The sequence below is a fragment of the Mastomys coucha genome, unplaced genomic scaffold, assembly GCF_008632895.1.
Source record: "Mastomys coucha isolate ucsf_1 unplaced genomic scaffold, UCSF_Mcou_1 pScaffold5, whole genome shotgun sequence".
In the NCBI taxonomy this organism is placed as follows: Eukaryota; Metazoa; Chordata; class Mammalia; order Rodentia; family Muridae; genus Mastomys; species Mastomys coucha.
In genome coordinates, this window is record NW_022196911.1 from 23432245 (window position 1) to 23456477 (window position 24233).

Consider the following 24233-nt stretch of genomic DNA (forward strand, 5'->3'; position numbering starts at 1 on the left):
TCTAACTCAGTCACATGGCCCACTCTTCAACCTTCCCCAGGGCTGGAAATAGATCCTCAGCAGGTCCCCTCCAAGTTCTGATCCAGGCCAAGTAAACACCACTGCCCAACAATTACCAACCATACCTGTAACATCCCCAGCACTTGGCAGGGATGCCATGTGGTTTATGGCAGCGCAGATGATTACTGACACACAGCAGCAATGTACCATGAGACTACATAGGGTTTATTGAGGGAAGCAGATGAGCAAAAGCCAGTGGTAGGCACCAGGCCATTACTATCCCACAGCGGTGGCTGCTCCATGGCTTTCTTGCTAAGGGAGAGGAGCATGCAGCTCTATGACAGGGTAAGGACAGCTCTGGCCAGGGTGCAGCACGCAGGAAACTCTGCCGTTCCTGGGGACATTAGAGTGCCACTGCTGGCATGGCTCCTGAATTCTGTAAACTCTTCTCCAGGAGATGGGCTTTGATGCCATCTAACTGACCTTGTGCATCATGCGACACCAGGTGGGCAACTCTCGGTGGTGCCGCTGCCACTAGAGCACCTGGTGTCACCTCCTCCTGACATTTGGGCTGGTTCCCAAGAACTGTGGACACAGGTTTAAGTTGGGAAAGAACCCAGGGTGCAAAGTCTGCCAGGAAGGTAGAGAAAAGCCTTTAGCCTGACCTGCCTCGTCACGGTCAGGGCTGGATGTGCCTTAGCAAGCAGCAAGTGCCTAAAGACCAGGCAGGCCTCACACCTGTCCCTAAAAGGTGCCACAAAGCAAAACAAAAGCCCGCTGTGACTTGCACTGTCTTCAGGGGGTGGCAAAAAGTCCCCACACATATCCCAGGTGACTGCATTTTGCTGGACTTCATGGAGCGCACACAGGGTCACGCCCCACTGGAAAGCTCCCTGCAAGGCAGCGTGCTCAGAAAGCAGACGGTGCTGAGGCCTGGACAGCAGAGCAGGGCAGAGGTATATCATCCAGACACACTTCTCCACAGCTGGCTAAGGTCATAACAGTGAGAGCAGCATGGGACAGGCCTGCAGGCCACCCATCCAGCTTGGTTACCACCCAAAGTCCAAGTGCTCCTCCTGGGAGACCTCTGAGGAAATGTGACGGTCCTAGGTGCTTTCCAAGAGTTGTCGTCAAGCGCGTCTGAATGATGGGCAATGCCTGTGTGAATGGGAAGCATTTGGGGTGCCAGCCGCTCCTCTGTGGTTCCAGAGAAGACGCACTTCAGCAGGACTTGCTGCTCAGTTCTTGCTCTTTGATTTTCCTGATGGCAGAAGAATATGCATCATTACAAAGGGTTATTTGAGCCAGGCATGGTGGTGCACGCCTTTAATCCCAGCACTCAGGAGGCACAGGCAGGCGGATCTCTGTGTGTTTATGTGTTAGCCTGGTCTACAGAGTGAGGACACTCTAGGACAGCCAGGGCTATACAGAGAAACCCTGTCTCAAAAAATAAACAACCCAAATACTAAAGGTGTATTTATGGCCTGCGTGTGAGTTATTCAGGGCTTTTCGTTTGTGTTTGCTTGCTGACTGCATCTCACTAGACAGCCGAGGCAGGCTTGGAACTGACCATGCTGCTGGTCCAGGGAGGCCTTCCTGTCTCAGCCTCTGAGGTGCTGGGTCTGCAGGCACGGCTAGCTCTTTTCCTCAGCAAAGACAAAGGCAGCTCATTGCCTGGAAGCTGTCCTGAGGGCCAGAAGGCCTGTAGGTGGTCTTAGTTATCTAATACATGGTCACAAATCACTAAACAGCCTTTGGGGTCAAAAATGATAAAAGCAGCTGGGTTGGGTAAGTCTGACTCGCTGTGATTCTGAAGAGCGACATCACCAGGACCACAGTCATTTAAGGGAGGGGCCACTCTCAAGACAGTTCCTGCTCTAATCCCTTCTTCAATCAGTTTCTGTACCTTGTATCAGTCTTGGAATAGTTTTGTGGTTCTGGGTATTAAATGCAGGGTCTCGTACATCTTAGACAAGTGTTCTAGCACTAAGCCGTACTTCCAGTTCCTCTCACTAGTAATTCATTAAATAAAGCACTGAAGTTGTTTTCATACCAATAAATGTTATCTGTAATAGCCTATGGCTGTTTTATTCATCATTTTATGTATTTATTGAGACAAGGTCTTTCTACTTAGACCAGTCTGGCCTTGAACTCAGAAATCTGCCTGCTTCTCCCTCTGTGGTGATGGGATTAAAAGCATATGCCACTACACCTAGTTTATTATTTTAATTTAATTTTTAAGAAAGATTTATTTATTTATTTTATGTATATGAGTACACCATTGCTCTCTTCAGACACACCAGAAGAGGGCATCAGATCCCATTACAGATGGTTATGAGCCACCATGTGGTTGCTGGGAATTGAACTCAGGACCTCTGGAAGAGCAACTGGTGCTCTTAACCGCTGAGCCATCTCTCCAGTCCCTCTTTAGTTTTTTGAAAGAGAAGGGGAGCCTTCACTTTCCTGGAACTTGCTCTGTAGACCAGGCTGGCCTTTAACTCAGAAATCTGCCTCCCGCATGCTGGGATTAATGGCATGAGCCACCACCACTTAGTACCAACTCATTTTCGATGAAATAAAATTATTTACAAACTTTATGTGTGTGGTACCTGTATTCGAACACACAACATTATTTGCATTCTTCTGTAGTAGTCTGTATTTTTCATCAGATTTTTCAAGAGACAACCTCTAAGTATTGAGCTATCTCAGAATAAGAGAGGAATATGGGTTTGGAAAGACTGCTGGGCAAAGGCCCAGGAAGAAGCAGGTACAGTTTCATGTCAGTGGGAAGGAACCAGAGGAAATGAGAGGCAAAGGTTCTAAAAATGCACAAGTTAGGCAAAAGCCCTGGCCACTCAGTGTGTACCTTTCTTCTTCTTCTTCTTCTTTTTCTTCTTGGCTGCACTGGGGGCCTTCTCCCGCTGCCGCAGGGCCTCCAGGCCAGCCAAGTCAGGTGGGTGGCAGTGGCTCCGCATCACCATGACCCGCCGGCCCTGGGTGATGGCACGGCTGCGGCAGCCCAGCCGAGCCTGGTCTCGACACATCCAGTACACCTTCTCACCAGCGGCCTTCTCCTTCCTGTACAAGAAGGACTCATACACCAGGAAGCGGCCTCCAAGGGATGTCCGCAGGAACTCCAGTGGCTGCAAGGGCTCTGTAAGGCAGAGTCATACTCTGAGGGGACCACTGCAGCCCCAGCCCTCAGCAGCAGGGCCTGATCCTCTCTTTGCCCACTGTAATCCCAGGAGATCCACTTTGGTCCCTGCTTCCATCCCTTTGCCTACTCCTCAGGGTTCTGGGGACTAAAGCTCAGACATGGTCCTGACAGGCTCTAGTATGTACTTGCCTTCCTTTCCTGCCTGGGCTATCCCTGGAGCTCTGCTCTGCTGGAAGCCTCACCAAGCCATGCTCGCTGGGGGTCTCCCAGATAGAGGTGGAGCCTGGCTAGACAACCAGAGGTTCATCTGGTATTTGTGCTGGGAGCCTGTCATCCCCCTGTCTACCAGCTAGAGCAGGCCAGGCCCAGGGAGAAGACAGGAAAAAGAAGAGAGGTCCAGATGGGATGGTGGGGACGGGGTCTCTAGGGCTCAAGCGTACTGCTCAGTCATATATATGTGCACTTCTGGTGACTGACAGCCAGACCACCCCTGGCCCACATCCACACTGTTTCTAGAGCCAGTGTCTCTCTCTCTCAGCAACAGCAATCAATCACATGGTAAAATTGGTACCTTAAGCACAGTTTCTGGAAAGGGGCCGAGGTGCTGCAGGGCAATGAGAAGCCACACTCCCTCCACATACCTGGGCCTTCCCAGTGGGTCAGGTTAGGGAAGTTCTCCCTCTGCCGAAGGGCTTCCAGGCCACCCATATCCGGTGGGTGGCAGTGCCTGCGCATGACCATCACCCGCTGGCCCTGTGTGATAGCTCGGCTGCGACAGCCCATGCGTGCCTGGTCCCGGCAGGTCCAGTACACCTTATCACCGGTCGCTTTTTCCCGCCTGTAGAGGAAGGACTCATACACCAGGAAGCTGCCCCCTAGAGGGGTCTTTAGGAACTCAGGCCCTTCTGTAAAGAAACAAAAGGATAATCAGGGAAGGGACAGAGGAGCGGAACCTGGCCTTGGTGGGAACATCCCCATTTTCATAGTCAAGAACACCATATACCTTGGAGAGACCCTACCACCCACTTTATGCCTTCTTCCTGCTCACAATGAAATAGCCCCATTTTCAACCCCACAATGTCCTCAGGGGCCAAGGTATGCTTGTCCTGAGGCTAAGACTGGCTAGGCCAGGCCCTGCAGGTGAAGTGTTCTATGATAACTGAGGAAGGAGGGAGGGGGGTATTTGTTTGCTCTTTTATACCAGGTGCCCTCCAGACCAGCAGGCAGGTCTCCATAGACTCAAGAGTGAGTTAAGGTAAAAGCAGCTCAGAGATGAAGAGGCGAGCTTTGACTCATGACTCAAGGACTGTGTATGTATGTGTAAGCTGGGCTTAGGCTTGAGCTGTACAGGAACCTGAAGGACAGCATGGCCTTGCCCACACACCCCTCTTACCCCTGCCTCTCTTGTCCTTATTTTGATTAGGCACAAGGGTTGCTGTGGTGGTTTTAATAAAAATGGCTCCCATAGGCTCATAGATTTGAATGTTTGGTCACCAGAGAGTGTCACTATTTGAAAGGATTGGGGGGTATGGCCTTGTTGGGGTGGGTTTTGAGGTTTCAGAAGCCCGAGCTAGCCCCAGTGTCTCTTTAGAGAAAGAGACACTGTTGCCTGTTGTCTGTAGATCTAAACGTACAACTTTCAACTACTTATCCAGCACCATGCCTGCCTGTGTAGCCCCATGTTCCTAGCCAGGACAAAAATGAACTAAATCTCTAAAACTGCTCAGTCATATATATGTGCACTTATATATATAAGCAAGCACCAATTCCCAGCAACCACATGGTGGCTCACAATCATCTATGATGAGATCTGGTGCCCTCTTCTGGCCTGCAGGCATACATATTTTTTTTTCATACATATTTCTTTTATAAGAGTTGTCATGGGGCTGGGCGGTGGTGACACACGCCTTTAATCCTAGCACTTGGGAGGCAGAGGCAGGCGGATTTCTGAGTTCGAGGCCTGGTCTACAGAGTGAGTTCCAGGACAGCCACCAGGGCTACACAGAGAAACCCTGTCTTGGAAAAAAAAAAAAAAGAGTTGACATGGTCATAGCATCTGTTCATGGCAACAGAGCCCTGACTAAGGCAGAGCTGGCACCATGGGCTCGAGTATTGCAGAGCTGGCACCATGGGCTCAGGTATTTCAGAGCTGGCACCACGGGCTCGGGCATTGCAGAGCTGGCACCACGGGCTTGGGCATTGCACTGACAATCCTGACCGTGCTGCTTGGTGTCGGGAGGTGGACTCTGGGGCTTTGCATTAGGAAAGCAGTTGAATGCATTAAGCATGGAAACATGGAAGACAGTGACAGACGAGGGAGTCATTGGATGACAGAAGCTGAGGGACAACCCTGAGAGACTGAGGCCTTGAGTAGAGGCATCTGACTCTGGAGCTTCTAGAAAGGTGGGAAAGGAGGCCAGGAAGGAAGGGCCACCTGCAGAGCTAAGCATCCCAAAGAAATGCCAAGAGGAAAGCAGACATCACACTAAGGAGACTAAGCTCTGTGGCTATGGGGATGGTCGACCTCCTCCCACAGTGGAAAAGCCATTTGAGAATGTTTCTCAAGGAAGGGCTGGAGAGATGGAAATGAAACAGTTAAGAGCACAGGTCTGGAGGACTTGGGGAATCCCAGCACCCACACTCACAACCATCTGTAATTTCAGTTCAAGGGGATCCGGTGCCCTCTTCTGGCTTCCACAGATACCAGGCACAGACTCTGTAGACACCAGACACACAGATGATACATAGACAGACAGACAGACAAAACAGCTATACACATAAACATTAAAAGTAAAAAAAAAAATGGTTTTCAGGAAAAAAAAAATGGTATGGTACACCAGCAGAATAGGCAGAGGCAGAGAACTGCAAAATGTTAAGGATGTAGCAAGGTGTAGCCTGGCGCTCTCACAAAGCCGCACTGCCTAGCAAGTATGCAGGGAAATTACCAACAGCTTCAAATGAGCAGGGTCTCAAATGGTTTCTCCAAGATGAAAGGCTCAAAGACCTCCCAAACCAAAAGAGAGGAGGGGATCAAAATAAATAAATAAATAAATAAAATCCCAGAGACAGGACATCGGGCCAAGGGGGTCCAGGGGATTGCCAGGTCTGGTGTCATCCCCAGGCAAGGCTGCAGCAGGGCCCAACAAGCTTTGGAGCTGCCTGTTGACACGATGCATGACACACAGCAGAGAGGGATGAAGACAGTGATGGGCTCCTAGAAGAAGAGGCAAACACAACAGCTGCAGGACAGCGAGGGCAGCACACAGGGAGGGGAGACATGGAGGGAGCCAGCTCAGCAGGGGGCAGAGCTTGGGAAGAACAAACAGTAGTTATGATATTGAGACAGTTCAGAAAATAACAGCACCTGCTCTAAGCCTGTCAGTTCACTCCCCAGAGAGAAGGGAGAACTGACTCCTACATGTTATCCTTAAACCAATACACGCATGCCATAGTGTGCATGTACATATGCATGTGCGCACGCGCATACACACTGGCAAGCAGATCGCTGTGAGCTGGAGGCCATCCAGAGCTACAGAGTTGAGACCCTGTTTCAAAATACAAAACAAAGGGCTGGAGAGATGGCTCAGAGATTAAGAGCACTGGCTGCTTATCCAGAGGTCCTGAGGTCAATTCCCAGCAACCATATGGTGGCTCACAATCATCTATAATGAGATCTGGTGCCCTCTTCTGGCATTCAGGCATACATGCAGGTGGAACGATGTATACATAACAAATAAATCTAAAAACAACAACAACAAAAACCCGCAAACAACAACCAAAAGATCAACAAAAAGTCTAAAACCTACTCAAAAAATACAGCAAGGCTAAATCACTTCCTCTGGTTGTAAGTCAGCAGGTAACCAGGAAATTGAAAAATGGCTTAAATGGATTAGTGGTGGTAGAGATGCTTGGAGTAGAAGGTTTAGGCTGGGAGTGTGTCCAGTACCATAGAAATGGAACAAAAAGGTAGTAAGGATGATGAGGCTCCTCTGACACTTACAATAAGTTTAGGAAGTAACTCAGGACTCTAAACACTATAGGCTTGGAAGGCTGGCGAGCACAGACTGAGGAGTTGCGTGCTGGCCTACTGTGAAGGCTACAGTCATTTTCTGTAGGCAGACACCAAGCTCTGATGGATAGCTGAGTGAGCAGAGCTAGGACTCCAGCATGCAGACCAAGGCAGAGAGAGGCTCAGATCTCTCAGCTCCCAGACCGTGACGCTGACCACGGCCCTGTTTGCACTGCAGGAATGCGGACCTGGCTTTCCACACTTGGCAGTCCCTACTGATAACTCCTAAAGTGTCAGAGGATGGCAGACTAGGTTTATCAGGTTTCAGCCTGGAAGACTAAGTAGGCAGGTGAGGAGGGACCTACGAGAGCCATACCCAGATGGACTGAGTTTGGGGCCCAAGGAGTGGGAGGAGTACAGAAGAGAGGATGGTGACTTCCAGAATATCTACAGAAGGAAGGACAGGACATGTGTAACAAAAGAAAAAGCTAAAGGGTCCCCCCAGGTACCTGGGCCATCCCACTGAGCAGGGCCTGGGCGTTTCTCCCGCTGCCTCAGAGTCTCCAGTCCTAACAGGTCAGGTGGATGACAGTGCCCTCGCATCACAGTCACCTGCCTGCCCTGAGTGATGGCTCGGCTTCGGCAGCCCATGCGTGCCTGGTCCCGGCAGGTCCAGTACACCTTCTCACCGGCCACTTTCTCCCGTCTGTAGAGGAAGGACTCATACACCAGGAAGTTGCCCCCTAGGGGGGTCTTTAGGAACTCTGGGCCTCCTGCAGGGAACAGGACAGGCAGTAAGGGCTGGGAGCAGAGGACTCACATTAAGAAGAAGGCTGGCCATCCCCCTCCCAAACTGAGGCAACCAACTCTGGCCAGCAAGCCCCTAGACAGAAGACTCACTGGGGTCCACATCCTGGTCCTCCTCGGGGGATTCCTGCAAGGATTCCTGCTGCTTCTTTGCTCGTTTTCTGGACCTGGACCTGGACCTGGACTTGGACTTGGACTTGGACTTGGACTTGGACTTGGACTTGGACTTGGACTTGGACCTGGACCTACTGAGAGTCAGTGTGCCCTGCCCTCTGCGATAGAACAAGCTGTCCACTCCTTGCAGCAGAGAGTCCTCGATGTCATCGCAATCCTCCAAGTCCCCAGCCCCAATTCGCCTTGCCTGTATTTTCTTTATGGTCTTCTCCTGCTGTCGCCGGGCCTGCAAGCCTTCCATGTCAGGTGAGTGGCAATGGCTGCGCATCACTGTCACACGCTGGCCCTGTGTGATGGCTCGGCTACGACAGCCATGGACTGCATGTTCCCGACAGGTCCAGTACACCTTGCTTCCTACTGTCTTCTCCCGCTTGTAGAGAAAGGACTGGTGCACCAGGAAGGTACCCCCATAGCATGTCTTCAGGAACTCAAGAGGCCGATACCGCACTGGAGGAAGGACCCAGGAAAGTCACCACACGAAGGGCAAGAGTCCGGGGTCCCAGGAGGAACCGCCATGTACTTCCCTCCCAGATGTTGACATATTTCCCTGAGCTGGGCATGTGTGAAGCCCAGGCCATTCCCACCAAGCCACCCAAGAGGAATAAGGGTTCCCTCTCCAAGTCAATGAGACTCAGTTCACAGTTCACATCACAATGGGAGGAGCCAAGCAGGGCTCTGGCTCAGCTTATATTCTGGGTCACTCTTGTCCATATTTTTCTAGGCTTTGTCTAAAAATTTTTGTCTAGTTTTATGTTTTACAGGGCATAGAATTAGGCCTATGGCTTCCAGTATGCAGGGCAAGTGCTCTACCACTAAGCAACATCCCTAGCCTCTCCTTTTGAATAATGAAGGCACAGCTTCAAATAATCTTAACAGACACTCACTGAAAAGAAGCTCCCCTCCCACCAGTGCAGCCGTCAGACCCTCAGATCCTTGTGGGTCAGGAGACACTGAGTTTCCTGAAGCCACACCTACTTACTCTACGAGCATACGCACGCCACCTCTCACCTAGCTAGGCAGTGCAGCATACAACACCATTACTAGCAACCCACAACCTGCTTCAGGTTCCAGAATCCACAACAAGCTCCAGAGATCCCAGACCTCATGTGAATTCTGAAGCTCTTTACCTGTGGGGCTGAATTTGAACCTGGGACTCAAAGCCAAACCTTGCTCCCAGGAACCCTGTCCAAACTTTATTCCAGAATCACAAAAGCCTGCCTATTGGTATGCAGAGTTCTGGGCCCCACAACAGGCTCTGCTGCAATGGATCCCCAGACCACAGAGCCGTCTGGCCTATGGACGAATAGTGACATGGATGCATTTATACTTTTTTGACTCTGAGCACATTTTGAGAACCCATTGGAAACCCCACATTTTTCTTTGGGCATGAAGGCTCTTTTCTGAGGGCTCTTTCCTACCCCAAGTGAGGGGAGGACGTGTACTCACCCACTCCTGGTGTGGGGCGCTTCTTCGGAGGCAGGCTCTGCAGTGCCAGGGATCGGTACCCCTGCTCCTGCTCCTCCTCTGGGGTTTCGGTGCTGGGCTGAGGGGTGGGTTCTGGCTCCACAGGGTACAGCCATAGGCTCACCCCGTCTTCGTGGCCCTCAGCGCCCTCAGGCAGGGCTGAGGGGGGCAGCTTTGTCTTCTGGCGCCTTTTCCTTTCCAGGCCCTCCTTCTCAGGTGGGTGACAGTGGTCCCGCATCTCTGTGACTCGAAAGCCACGGGTGATGGCCCGTCCCCGGCAGCTTAGCTCTGAGTGCTGGCGGCATTTCCAGTACACCTTGTCCCCCACAGCCTTCTCTTGCTTGTACAGGAATGACTTGTGCACCAGAAGGCGGCCCCCAAATGGGGTCTTCAGGAACTCCAGGGGCTGGGGGGGCACTGGGGACAGGAAAAGTCTGGATTAGCTTCTCTAGAGGCTCAAAGATCAAGGTCAGGGTCCCGTGAGCAGAATGCTTTATTGGGCTCCTCACTGCCAGGCAAGCCCAGGTTCTAAAAGATGCTTTTGTGGTAAGGGAAGGGATGTAAGTTTAGAGAATTCTGCGTATAGCTGCAGTTCTCATCGGCCTGGGAGAACAGGCCTGGTCCCAGGACACTGAATGTGCTTACAGTCTAAGAGGCTCATGTGGGAGGAAGAGTGGGGTATCCAGAAGCACCCTTGGATGTGGATGCAAACGGGTATGTAGGTCGACAGATTTGGCAGAGCCAGGATAGCAGGGCTAGGGAATCTCACCTGCATCTACTCTACTACGTTTCCGGTGAATTATCCGTCCTTGCTTCTTGGCCGGTGCGACCTGGGGGATATTGTTAGGTAGGGTGGCAGTGCCAGATGTCTCCTGAGACGTGACATCTGTCAGCTTGGGTCTCTCTTTATCCCTAGGCGGGACCAGATTGGAGGACTCTTGAGGCTTCCTAGCTCCAAGAGATGGCCCCTGGCCAGCTCTCACACTCTCACAGTCCTGCTCACTGGGCTCAGGCAGGGGCATCCTGGGACCCAGAGCATGGCCCTCAAGGCCACCTTCAGTCCTCTGGAAGATGGGTCTCTCTTCCACTCCTCTTCCTAGGCCAGAATGTGGGAGTCCAGAGCCTCCGTCCTAAGACAAGAGCAAGGCAGTCAGTGGAGGAGGCCCTGGGCCTGGGGCTCTAATGAATGGACCAGGGGTAGAGCTTGGGGGATATGGAACTTGCTTGGTGCCATGGGATTGAGAGGTTGGGGTGGAAAGGGACCTGATATAAGCAGGAGCCCTGAGCCAATGCACTATCAGTACCTTTCCTGACAGCCCCATCCAAACCTCCCTGTACATTATTAGTAAACTTACTGCACAGTGACTAACTGCTAAGTTACTGAGTTTTTACCTTAGAAGCCTCATCAATGTCTAGCACAGACCCCTTCCAGCATCAGTATTGGAAAGTGACCATCTAATAGGAGAGAGGAACTGAAACTTGATGTGCCTGAGAATGAAGAGGCCAAAATCCCACTGTACCTGCTCAGATGCCTGGGTGCCTACCTGGGCTGCCTTTGGCCTTATGCCCTTTACCTCAATGCTGGGCACCTGTCTCAAAGACAGTGAGTACTAGTTCTTTGCATGTCAGAAGGTCAAAGTCTAGCTAGCCCCAGGGAAATGTGACCCTCTGGGCTCTCACAGCTTATCTTTGACCTACTCTGGAGGCCTCAGCTCAGCCTCGAGTGACCTTGCAATTGCTGTTCTTGGTATTGCCCTGGCTGGCCAGGGGCAGGGTTCCAGGCCTCCAGTCTGGACAAAGACGGTCAGATCTGGAGTAGCAGCCCAGGGTGGGCTGACCTTCTTGTATCTCGGAAACAAATGAGTAGTAAAGAGTTAGCAAGGCGTCTCCCCTTTCAGTAAGAACCACTAAACAAGACTGCAGCACTCCACACATTTTAGAGTCTCTAATTTTTTTTTTTTTTTAAAAAAACACTTAGTGGTACACACCTTTAATTCCAGCATTCAGGAGGCAGAGGCATTCAAATTTCTGAGTTCCAGGCTAGCCAAGACTACATAGTGATACCCTGTTTAAAAGAAAAATTAAAGATTTATTTTTATTAGTTACTGGGGGACTTTTGTTTTTGTTTTTGAGACAGGTCTCACTACGTATTTCTGGCTGTCATGGCACTATGCAGATCAAGCTGGCCTTGAACTCAAGATTAGCCTTGCCTCTACCTCCCTAGTATTAGTATTAAAGGCTATGCCACTATGCCCAGCAGATAATTTGTGTGTGTGTGTGTGTGTGTGTGTGTGTGTGTGTGTGTGTGTGTGTGTGGTCAGATTCCCTGGAACTCTAGTTACAGGTGGTTGTGATCCACTGATATGGGTGTAGGAAATCAGACTTCTGTATTCTGAAAGAGCATTTCAATGCTCTTAACCACCAAGTCATCTCCAGCCATTATTCATTCATTTTACATATATGTGTATGTATGTGCACTTTTGGATCCTTTGCAAGAACAGTGAGCTCTCTGTCCCGCTGACCATCCCTCTGCATTCCTCCAGGCCCATTTTACTTGTATGTGTATGTATGTGCGCCTTTGGATCTGCTCTCTTAGCCCCTCTGAGCACCCCCCCCATCCCTCCAGACCCATGTTACCTTCTTGACTGGTACCCACAAGTTATCTGGGTCCATTGCCTCCTGGTCCCCTATTTCTGCCTCATGGATCCCTGGTCTAGGAGCCTGAATCAGCTTTCCAAAGGCATCTCTACTACCCAACAAGACAACTGTGGCCTAAGGCTGGAAGAGCACTGGATCCCCAATAGCCTCTTCCAGGTGGTGTTGCCTGTTGGTCAGACCCAGCATAACAGTGGCCAATCAGGAGCCCAGTCCAGTCCCAGAGACGCCAATGCTTGCCCTTCCCATGGGATGCTAAGGACCTGGGACCTATGCAAAGACCCCTTAGGTATTTTTGCGGCTTTGCCTACCAGATGTACATACCACCCTTCAGTTCCCATGTTGCTTAGGCCCAGGAATCAACTGACTTCACCCTTCCCTTGGGAGGTGAGTATCCAAGACTCATTTGCACTCTGCCTTGTATCTTTGCCTCTAAACTCAAGAAAGCCCACCCACCAGGGCCAGGCTCCCTGACTGCCACCTCCACAGAAGCCTTGCAGACACCTGTGCTGGCATGACTCGCTGCAAGCCAGATCCTGTGGGTCCCTCTGCCTCCTCAGTCAAGGCTGGTGTGGGACAGGAGAAGCCCGCATTCTCTGAGGGCTGTTCCCTGAATCTGAGAGCAGGCTGTATGCACCTCTCAACAAAGCTTCTGCTTATCATGCTTCCAAGACTTACCATCCCAAAAGATTCAAAGAAGTTCCCATAAAATAGAAAGATTCCAGCACGATGAAAAGGCTAGTCTCTGCAATCGACTAGATCTAGATTTGAGGGACTATGCCCACTTTCACCCTTTAAAGGGCTTGGGGTTCCAGCCTGTGTTATGATCCCAAGTTCCTCCACTCAGGTATTTAAGCAACTAGATATGGTGACTAACCCTAGCATACACTAAAACTCTAGAGTGCCATCATACATAAACAATAAATCCCACCTTCACGTGTAAAGGACAAACAACATCAACAACAAAAATCAAAAACAAAAAAGTTAAGAGAAAGCAAAGGGCTAGGTGGTGGCATACACTCCAGCACTGAGGAGGCAGAGGCAGGCGGATCTCTGTGAATTCAAGGCCAGCCTGGTCTACAGAGCAAGTTCTGGGACAGCCAGGGCTACACAGAGAACACCTGTCTGGAAAAAACAAAAAAGAAAAAACAGTATAAATAGGCATGAGTGTGGCATATAGGACAGGTGGGGTCTGAGGGCACCAAGGGGCGCTAAGGAGGGCGAGCAGGAAGTAAGTGTTTAACTGGGACAGGGGTTGCATGATGCACATATGCCAATGAAAGACCACTAACAACGGGTTTAGTGGTAAATTTGATGCCATGTTTCACCACAAGTACAAGATCCACCTGTCATGTTCCATTTCCCTCACATCTTGGGGAAGCCAGATTTATCTACGGCAGATTTCTGAACAACTGGTTATGTCTCCCTGAGGGAGAATTTCACAGTTCTGAAGGAGCTGGGGGATTGAACTTAGTGTTTGAGTACTTGTTCTCCAGGTGTGAGACCCTGGCTCCATCCCCAAAACACAATGCCCCCCTGTTTTTTGGAGACAGGGTTTTTCAATAGCCTGCCTTGGAACTCCTATATAAACCAGCTAGCCTCAAATTCACAGAGATCCTCCTGCTTCTGCCTCCCTAGTGCTGGGATTAAAGGCATGCAACACCATACTTGGCTTCTTTAATACCCTCAGTGACTGAAGCCAGTAAGAAAGACTCAGTCACTGGGCAGTGGTGGCCCATACCTTTGATCTCAGGCAGAGGTAGGCAGATCTCTAAAAGTTTGAAGCCAACCTGATCTATAAAGCAAGTTCAAAAACAGCCAGGGGTACTACACAGAGAAATCCTCTCTCAGGGGATGGGAGAGGAAAAGAAAAATCAGTCTCTCTGGATTTGTTCATATAAACAAACAGAGCAGGCCAGCACATAGACACTGAAACAGTTCCTAGTGGGCTCCACGCAAGTGTCATGGCATGAGACCCTCTCTCCCATTACACAAACACAATAAAAATAAAAGTCAGGTAAAAAGTATAAGATGTTGACATTCGTGTTGATGGGGATGTGGGTATTCTCTATATAGTCCCATATTTGGGTTTTGTTTTATTTACCTTTGTGTCTTTGTATGTATGTGAATGTACACACGTTTGCTTGAATGTAAGTGTGGGCAAGTACATCATGGTGTGCATGTGGAGTCAGTGCTTGTCTTCACCTCGTTTGAAGGAAGCATCTCTTGCTACTGTGAAGGACATGCCAGGCTAGCTTGTGTATATGAAGAGTCCTGAGCTTTCCCTGCCTCCTGTCCCACCAGGGCTGGGGTTACAGATGCTTGATACCACATCTGGTCTTTGTGAATGCTAGGATGCAAACCCTTGTCCTCATGTTTGTATGGGAGGAGCATTACCATCCGAGCCATGTCTCCAACCCCATTGCAGTTAAAAAACAAAAAACAAAAACCAAAAAACCACTAACTATAAATGACCTTGTATTTATTGTCTATGTGTGTATGCGTTCCGTGTGACGGAGTCAAAGGATATGCCTCAGCCAACTCTTTATGACCAGACAGAGTCTGGTTACCCAAGCAGGCCCTCAGCTGGGCAGCAAGACTTTACCTGCTGAGACGCCAGCACTTGTTTGCTTAGGATTATTATTTCCTTACTTGTTTTGAGACCAGGTCTCACTATATAGATCAGGCTGGCCTGGAACACAAGGAGATCTGCCCAGGCTGGCATCAAATGCATTAATTAGCTGTGGCTAGTCCTGAGTGCCTGATCCTCCTCTCTCTACCTCCAAGTGCTAAGGCTATGGCTGTGCCACCATGCCCAGTCTTGTATCATTTTCTTTGCCTGATGACATAGGCTTTAATGCACTCATTTTGTAATGCCAACCTCTCACTCAATACAAGTCTGTGAAGAAAACTGTTTCCAGGTTAGATCGATGTGAACAGGAGGACATCAAGAATCTAAAGTTTGTGGTTGGGGGCTGGAGAGATGGCTCAGTGGTTAAAAGCACTGACTGCTCTTTCAAAGATCCTGAGTTCAACTCCCAGCAACCACATGGTGGCTCACAACCATCTGTAATGGGATCCGATGCCCTCTACTGGTGTTTCTGAACACAGCTACAGTGTACTCATCATATAAATACATGTAAAGTTTGTGGTTATTCTTTCCACCTCTCCTCCCTCAGTTCTCAGAGCAGGGGTGACTATGGCACGCCCCTTGCTTGCTCTGACACGTGGCCCTGGTGGTCACAGTTGTTCAGGGCTTGGCAAGAAGCCCTGCAATATTTGAAGTTACCCAGTGCCTTTCAGACATAACTAGGTCCAATCCCTAATGACTAACTAAAACCCTAAAAGTCAGATGCCTCTCGTCAGCTAGCAGCAGGGGCCACAGTTACCTTTATGTGGAAGATAAACTATATTACCATGCTCCTTGCTGGAAAGGAGACCTGGGCCAAGCTCCAAACCTTTTTCTGGCTAATCTCACTTGCAAAGTAGGAAAAAGTAGTACATGGGAGATGGCTCAGTGGGTAAGAGTATGTGCCGTACAGGTGTGAGGACTGGAGTTCAACTCCCCAGCACCTATGGAAAATAGGGTCATATGCCTGTCTTGGCCCCAGACTTGGGCTGCAGAGCCAGGCAGATCTCAGGAACTTGCTGCTGCCACCCAACCTTGCTCAAGTTGTGAGCTTCAGGCTCGCTGTGAGAGTCTGTCTCAACAAATAAGATGGGAGATCCAGTCCTGGCTTCTTCCTCTCACCCCCTCCCCCTAGTGGTGCATGAGATACTGTGAGTGAGATTCCTCTCTAGACATAAAGCATTTCCAAGTCCAGTTCTCCACCCAAGCTCAGCAGTGTCCTGACAAAGGAAAACGGAGGCCCTGCTGCTTATTAAAAAAAAAAAAAAAAAAAGTCCTGAGGACAAGTGGTGGTAGCATATTCCTTTAATCCAGCAACGTGGAAGGCTGGAGGGATCTCTGGCAGAGGCTAGCCTGGTTTATACAAGGAGTTCCAGGCACAGTGAGACTCTACCATAACCAACCAACCAATAAACAATAACAACAAAAAACCTTCCCGAGTGCAATCAAACACCCAAGACAGCAAAACCCTCCGGAGCTGGGCATTGTGGGTCACACCTATAACCTCTGCCACAGAGAGGCTGAGGTAGGATGTCACTTGAGTCCAGGATCTCAAGACCATTTTAAATAACACAGAAAGATCTTGGCCTCAAAATAGTTTTTTTTTTAATTAAAAAGTTTTTAAAAGTAGGAAATGTTCTACATGATTTCAATGGCTTCTCTCCTAACAGCCTCCTCCACGAGTCATGAGGAGGCAGAGCACTTTAACTGGTTAATAAACCCTGTGGCTACAACACAGACTAGGCACAGCACTACTTGGCTTCCTCTCATTGCAGCCTGGGAGTCTGTGTGCCAGCATCACTCTGGGGACAGGAGAAAGTGCTAAAAATCTCCAGACTTCTAATGTGGAGTTTCACAAGCTCTGCACTGCTAACATTCTAGATCTGATCTCACTGTGATGGGCAGAGTATGATGTTTATTGGCACCTTTGGCCTTTATATACTAAATAAAACCCACTACCACCTCTTTTCCCAAGACTCCTGGGTGCCTTCTGGTGGCAGGAGGGATGGGACAGTGAACAGAGGAGACACTGCAGCAGGGCAGTGACACATGCCTTCCATTCCAGCACTCAGGAGGCAGGGGTTGCAGGAGCTCTGTGAATTTGAGGCCCACATATCAGGGCTACATAGAAAAACTCTGTCTTCAAACAAACAAACAAACAAAAAGGAATAAGGCAGAGAGTGATAAACAGCTTCTGTATGCATGCACGCACACACACACTCAGAACGATAAGAAAAACCCATACAAGACATGGGAAGCCAACTGATAGATTTCCCCAATCCTCCTAGATCAGAATCTTGGCTAGATAGACTCCTTTATCTAGTCTGATGCGCCTGTGTACGTAATCAGCACCATCTTCCTTTCTATCTTTCTGTCATCCAGGGCTTCCTTCCTCACTGCCTCCTCTTCAGCCCAGCTAGATCTGGGTGATGCTCTCATGGTCTTCGCCACTCCAACTCTTCCAAAGAATACTGACAAGCTGACAAGTTACTCTTCTTAACAATTCCATTTCGCATCCCTCCCCTAGCAAAAGTCTTCATCTGCATAGGTGAGCATGCATTATCAGCTCTCCCTTACTTCATATGCTGTTTTGTTCCTACAAGTCAGACTAGTGGCACTTGGGAGAACAATGAGATAAACATCCGTGAATCATACCAGAAATCTAAACCAAGCCCCAGCAATGGTAAGGACCCTGGAAAGCAAAGAAATTAAAAACAAAACAAAACCTCCACTATAACAAAAAGATCTTTCTTTGGATGGTTATCTGATTGTGGAGTAAGGAGTAAAGGAGGTTTAAAGCTGTCAGATAAACTAGGTCTGGAATCAATGGGTTAGCAAGTCATTTTTCCAAATGGACATGGAAATGGAATGGAACAGAAAGGAATGAATTAGAACAGAGGCTGAATAGATCTGCGTCATGTGAGATTGGTAAGCGGCTCTCTTTAAACTTGTGATTCACGAATCTATCTTCAGGCACAGAATATACACATAAAACATATTTCTCAGTCTAGAATGCGTCACAAAGTTTGAAAGCCATAATGGGCAATCTATAGTCTGAACTAGGAGGGGTAGCAACCGGCAAAAAGTGCAAGGTCACTGGGACCTACGGCCGCCAAGGATGGGCCGCAACGGAAGGCAGAGCTGGATGGACACACACTGGGTGGACACGGTTCAAGGAAGATGGGCGAATGTGTGGTCCCGGATTTAGTGGTGTTAAGATCGGTACAGGGGTCGGGTGGATTGATGGAGAGATCAGGTAGGAAGGAGGCGCACCGTGGATGTCCGACAAAGAAGCACCCTAAGCCCTAGCTACAGAGTTGGGGCCCCTCCCCAGCACCGGGCGCGACCCCAGGATAGCCGGACCAGGCTTCGCTCCACTGGTCCGACCCTCCCGCCCGTAGGGGCCCGTCCTCACCGACGGCAGCGGGCCCTGCCTCTCCGGCGGCTGAGCCACCCGGTCCTTCGTGAGCGTGTCCGCCAACGCAGGCGCCGGCCTAGCAGCCGGGGCTGCTCTAGGAACCACGACCCCGCCGCCCGCTCCCGCCGCCAACTGCCCCCTGGGGAGCGAGCCCGTGCCCGCGCGCGCGCCCCCGCGAGACACCGGCTCGGAAAGCCTAGACACTACTAGCGAGCATGCGCAGCAGAGGCGTGGAGCCATTCCTGAGGCGGATTATCCGGGTCTTCCCTGCGCAGTGTCAACTTGACACCCTAGCCAATCAACATCAGGGGCGGGTCTACTAACTCGAAGAAGGCGGGACAACCCAAGGAAACGCTACTGCATGGGGGGCGGGGGGGGGGGGGCGGGACGACAGGTGAATTTGTAGCAGGGATGCAGGCTGGGCGTCATCAGTAAATGGATGCCCGTGGTATTGATAGAGAGAACAGTACCCTTTTATAGGATTTGACTGCATTCTTACGAAGTTGTAGCGTTGGCTTAAGTGCTTCTTTAGGCCTGTGACCTTCAGAACTTTCTTTTTTACATTTTAAGTATTTTATTTATTTACTTATTTATTTTGAGACAGGGTTTCTCTGGGTAGCCCTGGCTGTCGTCTTGGAATGCTCTCTATAGACCAGGCTGTCCTCGAACTTAGAGATCAGCCTGCCTCTGCCTCCCCAGCATTGGGGAGTACTGGGATCAATGGCGTGTGCCAAGGCCACCCAGTCTTCTTCCTTCCTTTTTTTCTTTTTTTAATTTTTAAAAAGCATACTTCTGACTTTTGTTTGTTTGTTTTTTCAAGACAGGGTTTCTCTGTGTAGCCCTGGCTGTCCTGGAACTCACTCTGTAGACCAGGCTGACCTCAAACTCAGAAATCTACCTGCCTCTGCCTCACAAGTGCTGGGATTAAAGGCGTGCACCACCACCGCCAGGCTTAAGTGTATTTTTAAAATGTATTTAGGTGTTCTGTCCGCATGTGTATCTGTGCACCATGTACATTCCTGGTGCCTGTGAAGGCCAGAGGAGGGCATAGGAACTCCTGGAACTGGAGTCACCCAGAGTTGTGAAGTACCATGTGGGTGTTGGACATCAAACCTGGGTCCTTTGGAAGAAGAGCCCAGTGGTCTTCATAAAAGCCATCTCTCCAGTTCCCAGGAGCATTCTTATGCAGCACGTTGAAGCCCTTAAATATCCCCCACTTCCAATCCAGGACAATCTGAAATAGTGACAATAACAGATCGCAAATTTAAATAAGAATCCAGGAGCTGGGTGTGTGTGGCACAAATGAAATGGAAGCAGAAGAATCAGGAATTCAAGTCCATCCTTAGCTACGTAGTGAATGCAAGGCAAGCCTGGGCTACATGAGACCTTGGGTCTTAAAAACAACAATATAGGTGGTGAGTAAGTGGAAGAGAAAATAAAAACTTTTTTCCAGAAAGCTAAAAGCTAAAAACCAGAGAGAATGGGGGCCTGGTGTAGAGGGGCAAGCCTGTAAACTCAGAGGCAGAGGCAGGGGAGTGGCAGGGAGTGAAGCAATCCTAAGCTACACAGTGAGTCCTGGGAAGTTGATTCTACATAGAATGTCTCCAAAAACAAATAATGTTGGAAAAATGGCTTAAACAGTGGCTCTCAACCTTCCTAATGCTGTGACTCCTTAATACAGTTCCTCATACTGTGGTGACCCCCAACCATAAGATTATTTTCGTTGCTACTTCATAGCTGTAATACTGCTAGTTATGAACCATAACGTAAATATTTTTGGAGATAGAAGTTTGTTGAGGGGGTTGTAACCCACGGGTTGAGAACCACTGCCTTTGAGATTCTCAGCACTTAAACTGATCTTACACAGGACAAAATTAGTTAGAGGATCTGAAACCCTCTTTAGGCCTTCTCTAAAATCAGGCATGTACATGTTATAGACACATACATGCAGCCAAATGCTCATACACATGAAATAACCCTATCTCAAATAGCTGACTAATAAATAAATAAGTAAATAAATAGACAGAAAGACAGACAGATCTTTGAAAACAAACAAAATTGAGTGTGGTGGCCACATGTGCAATCCCAGCACTTGAGGATTTTGAGACAACCTCAAAAACAGAACAGTGCCAGTTTGGCCAGGTATGATGGTCCACACTTGGACTCCTAGCTACTTGCGAGGTAAGGGAAGAATACTCAGGAGTTTGAAGACACAAGGAGCCCTGTTTTGAAAGCCAAAGTTTAAGAGCGGGCCTGGTGATGGCTCACCTGTAATCCTACTATGTGGGAGGCAGAAGTGAAAGGATTTCTCCCACAGTAGGTTGCTTGCTGTGCCTTACCTCTTTCTTGCTTTTAACCCAGCTGAAAACTCCTGGGATTAGCAGGCTTCCACATTTGCCTGGCTGTCCCTTCTTCACCTGAGAGTTGATGCAACGCCATCTTCATGCAGCACCACCCACCCACAGGTCTACTGTTATCCTCACATTTGTTCCATCCATGAGCAGAAGCTAGAAGCCCTCTGCAATATGGTAATCTCAAATCTGGGCTCTCAGCTCTCCCTCCCGTGCACTGTTTGCTCCTTATGGTCTTCACACTGAGAAACTCAGTATCCCAAATAGACAGAGATCCTTTCCCTGGTGGTGTTAGTTTATGTAGTGTGTGAATGGGGCAGGAAGTGGAGGCAATAAATCTAACACACCGTACGGTGCAAGAAGCCATGTGCGCTTAAGGAGCCCTTGCTCTGGCAGTCTGCAGTGCAGAACTGAGAGTGGTAATCCAGGACCGCACTCCAGGAGGCGCTCACAACCCATGCTTTAGAGCTGCTGAATGGCACTAGTGTGCGCCCCCATCTCTGCGGTCACCAGAACAACAGTGAGGCAGAGTCCCTGCGGTAGATCTAGGAGTATTGGATAGAGCAGGTCACTCTAGCCCGCTAGCCCATAGGCTAGATACACAGGTGGAAGGAAACAGAGAAGTTTGCACACTAAGGTGAGGGTAGCCTTGTTCCCTTCTGGCCCCTCTTCTCCCTCGCTTCCCTCTAGTCATTCTCCAGACTCTGCTCTCAGGGGTGTGTGTGTGTCCCTGTGTGTGTCCCAGTGTGTGTGTGGAGGCCAGAAGTCAAATGTGGGTGCCCTCCTCAATTGTGTTCCCTCTTATTTTTTGAATCCCAGTCTCTCACTGAACCTGAAGCTTGTTGATTTGGCTAGACAGGCTGGTCATCATGCCACAGAGATCTTTCTGTCTGTGGAGCCCGGGGTTATAGACAGCAGCATGATTTTTTTTTTCCCCCCCGCCGGGTGGTGGTGGAGCACTCCTTTAATCCCAGCACTTGGGAGACAGAGGCAGGTGGATTTCTGAGTTCAAGGCCAGCCTGATCTACAGAGTGAGTTCCAGAACAGCCAGGGTTATACAGAGAAACCCTGTCTTGAAAAAAAGAAAAAAAAAGATTTATTTATTTTTATTTTTATATGAGTACAGTGTAGCTGTCTTCAGACACACCAGACCCCATTATACATGATTGTGAGCAACCATGTGGTTTCTGGGAATTGAACTCAGGACCTCTGGAAGAGCAGAAGCAGTCAATGCTCTTAACCACTGAGCCATCTCTCCAGCCCTAAAATTTCTACTTTTTCTTTATTTTTTTTTTTTATTATTTACATTTCAAATGTTATCCCCTTTCCCGGTTCCTCCCCCCTGCCCTGAAACTCCCTATTCCATCCCCCTCTCCCTGCTTCTATGAGGATGCTCCTCCACCCATCCACCCACTCCTGCCTCCCTGCCCTCAATACTGGGTCATCAAGCCTTCACAGGACCAAGGGCCTCTCATACCACTGATGCCCAACAAGACCATCCTCTGCTACAAATGCAGCTGGAGCCATAGGTCATTCCATGTGTACTCCTTGGTTGGTGGTTTATAGTCCTTGGGAGCTCTGGGGGGGGGGGGTTCTGGTTGGTTGATATTGTTGTTCTTCCTATGGGGTTGCAAACCCCTTCAGCTCCTTCAGTCCTTTCTCTAACTCCTCCATTGGAGACCCTGCGCTCAGTCCATTAGTTGGCTTCGAGGTGGATACCTCTGTTTTTGTTTTTTTTTTTTTTTTTTAAGTGTGGATGCTAGAAATCGGTCCTCACAATTGAGCAGCAGAAACATTTGCCGACTGAGCCAGCTCCCTAACCTCAGGTCCTGTTCCCCCAACATCACCTCAGTCTCCTAAATGCTGGGATAAAGGAATGGCTACCACACCCTGCCCACGTCCACTTAGCATCTGACAAAACCAGACAACCAAAAGCACACAGTAAATGAGAAACCACAGTGGATTCTATTTAAAATGGAGCATTAGGACAAGAGAGCTAGCTTCCAGGATTGGAGCAGAATAGCAATATTACAAACAAGAGCCCTCATGAGGGTGGAGCAACCTCTCTGTGGTGGTTAAGAGCACTGACTGCTCTTTCAGACGACCCAGGCTCAATTCCCAGCAATCCCATGGCAGCTCACAACTGTCTGTGACTGTGTTTCTGGGAACCTGAACACCTTTTCACCTCCAAAGGTTCTGTATGCACATACTACAGACATACACGCAGGCAAAATTAATAAAGGACTTTTTAAATTGACAAAACCCCATAGCCCTGTAAAGACAATACAGCAGAATGGCAGGGGAGAAATGTTTCTGCGGCAGTCGTTCTGAAGGCATGTTTGGAACACAGGACCTCTACATCCTACATTGAAAAAGATGTTTTTCATACTCAGAAGTGGTTTTCAAAGAATAAGGACCATAAGTGAAAGAGCTGGAGGCCAAAGCCTTGGCCTTCAGTCTCTGGCAGGTCTCAACCATGCTTTCCTTTCTTTCCAGGAGCCCAGGCAGTGTGTGTGTGTGTGTGTGTGTGTGTGTGTGTGTGTGTGTGTGTGTGTGTGTGTGTGTGTGTGTGATTTCTTGGGTTACCTTGTACTCTTGTGAGGATTCTTGTGTAGATCCTTGACAAGTCAAGTGCAGTTCATCTTTCCTTGGGGGTGCCTGTTAGGACAAGGCTGGAGCATTCAGATAAAGGGAATCTGAGGCCTCTTGTGGAGGGAAGGGTCAGGCAGAGATTGGGTTGTCCTGGGTCCAGGGAAGGAGCTCTCAGTGCCCCATTTCAGGACCAGCAGCACCAAGACAAAGACTAGGGAACCACTCTGAGTTATTCCAAGAGCTCATTTTCCAGGCCAAGGGAGCCCAACCATGAGGCTAGGAGTTGGAGGCCTCAAGAGAGACTGCATCAGGGCTAATGGCTCAGGCCAGGCAAGTCTGGGCTAGGAAGAGAAGTCAGGAAGTTCTGTCTTACACCGACTTCAGCCTAGCAGTGGTGGCATATGCTGATAGTCCTTGAACTTGGAAGGCAGAGGCAGGCAGATCTGAGTTCAAGGCCAGCCTGGCCTACAGAGGGAGTTCAGAGAAATCCTATCTGAAAACAACAACAACAACAAAAACTACCCATGGTGGGAAATAGCACACATCTTCTTTTATTTTCTCTCTGTGTTTTGTTTCTTACTTACAAAAGCAACTTATGCATCAGCAGTTGCCAGGTCATGGGGACGTGTTAGGGAGCACAGCGGTCTCCTCTGGACTTGAAGAAGACACCCCTGACCCGCCATTATCTTCTGGACCATCTGTATCTGGAAGAAAGACACATAGGTCATTTTGGTAACAGAACAAAGGAGGGCTGGCAAAGGCTGGCCCTGGGCTCCCACTCTTCTTCTGTAAGCTGAGGGCCACTCTCATCCTAGCTTCTTAGGGGTCAATAAAGGGCCAGCTTTAAAAGTGTTTGTTAACTGACTTAGAGAACTGCCACAATGAGGACACTTTTCCTAAAAAAGTCACAAGTTGAGGGTCACAAACCTTTCTTAAGTTGTTTCTAGGAAACAGCTGAGCAGGAAGTGACTGAATGG

The 24233-nt window shown here is 49.3% G+C and overlaps 1 protein-coding gene across 3 annotated transcripts in view; it reads right to left on the bottom strand.

Annotated features, from left to right (window-relative positions):
- Window positions 1-204: 204 nt before the first annotated feature.
- Window positions 205-24233, bottom strand: part of LOC116077519 (FLYWCH-type zinc finger-containing protein 1) — a 31807-nt gene continuing 7778 nt past the window's right edge. For 2 of the 3 annotated variants that reach the window (XM_031352108.1, XM_031352107.1), the window contains exon 3: window positions 23782-23960. In XM_031352108.1, the coding sequence (XP_031207968.1) occupies window positions 23872-23960 (89 nt within the window). In that variant the 3' untranslated portion in view covers window positions 23782-23871. Of the gene's footprint in view, window positions 1262-2866; window positions 3155-3798; window positions 4063-7675; window positions 7940-8066; window positions 8595-9593; window positions 10029-10380; window positions 10742-18310; window positions 23961-24233 lie in introns of those variants that run through there. The other variant, XM_031352106.1, reaches the window with a different exon arrangement.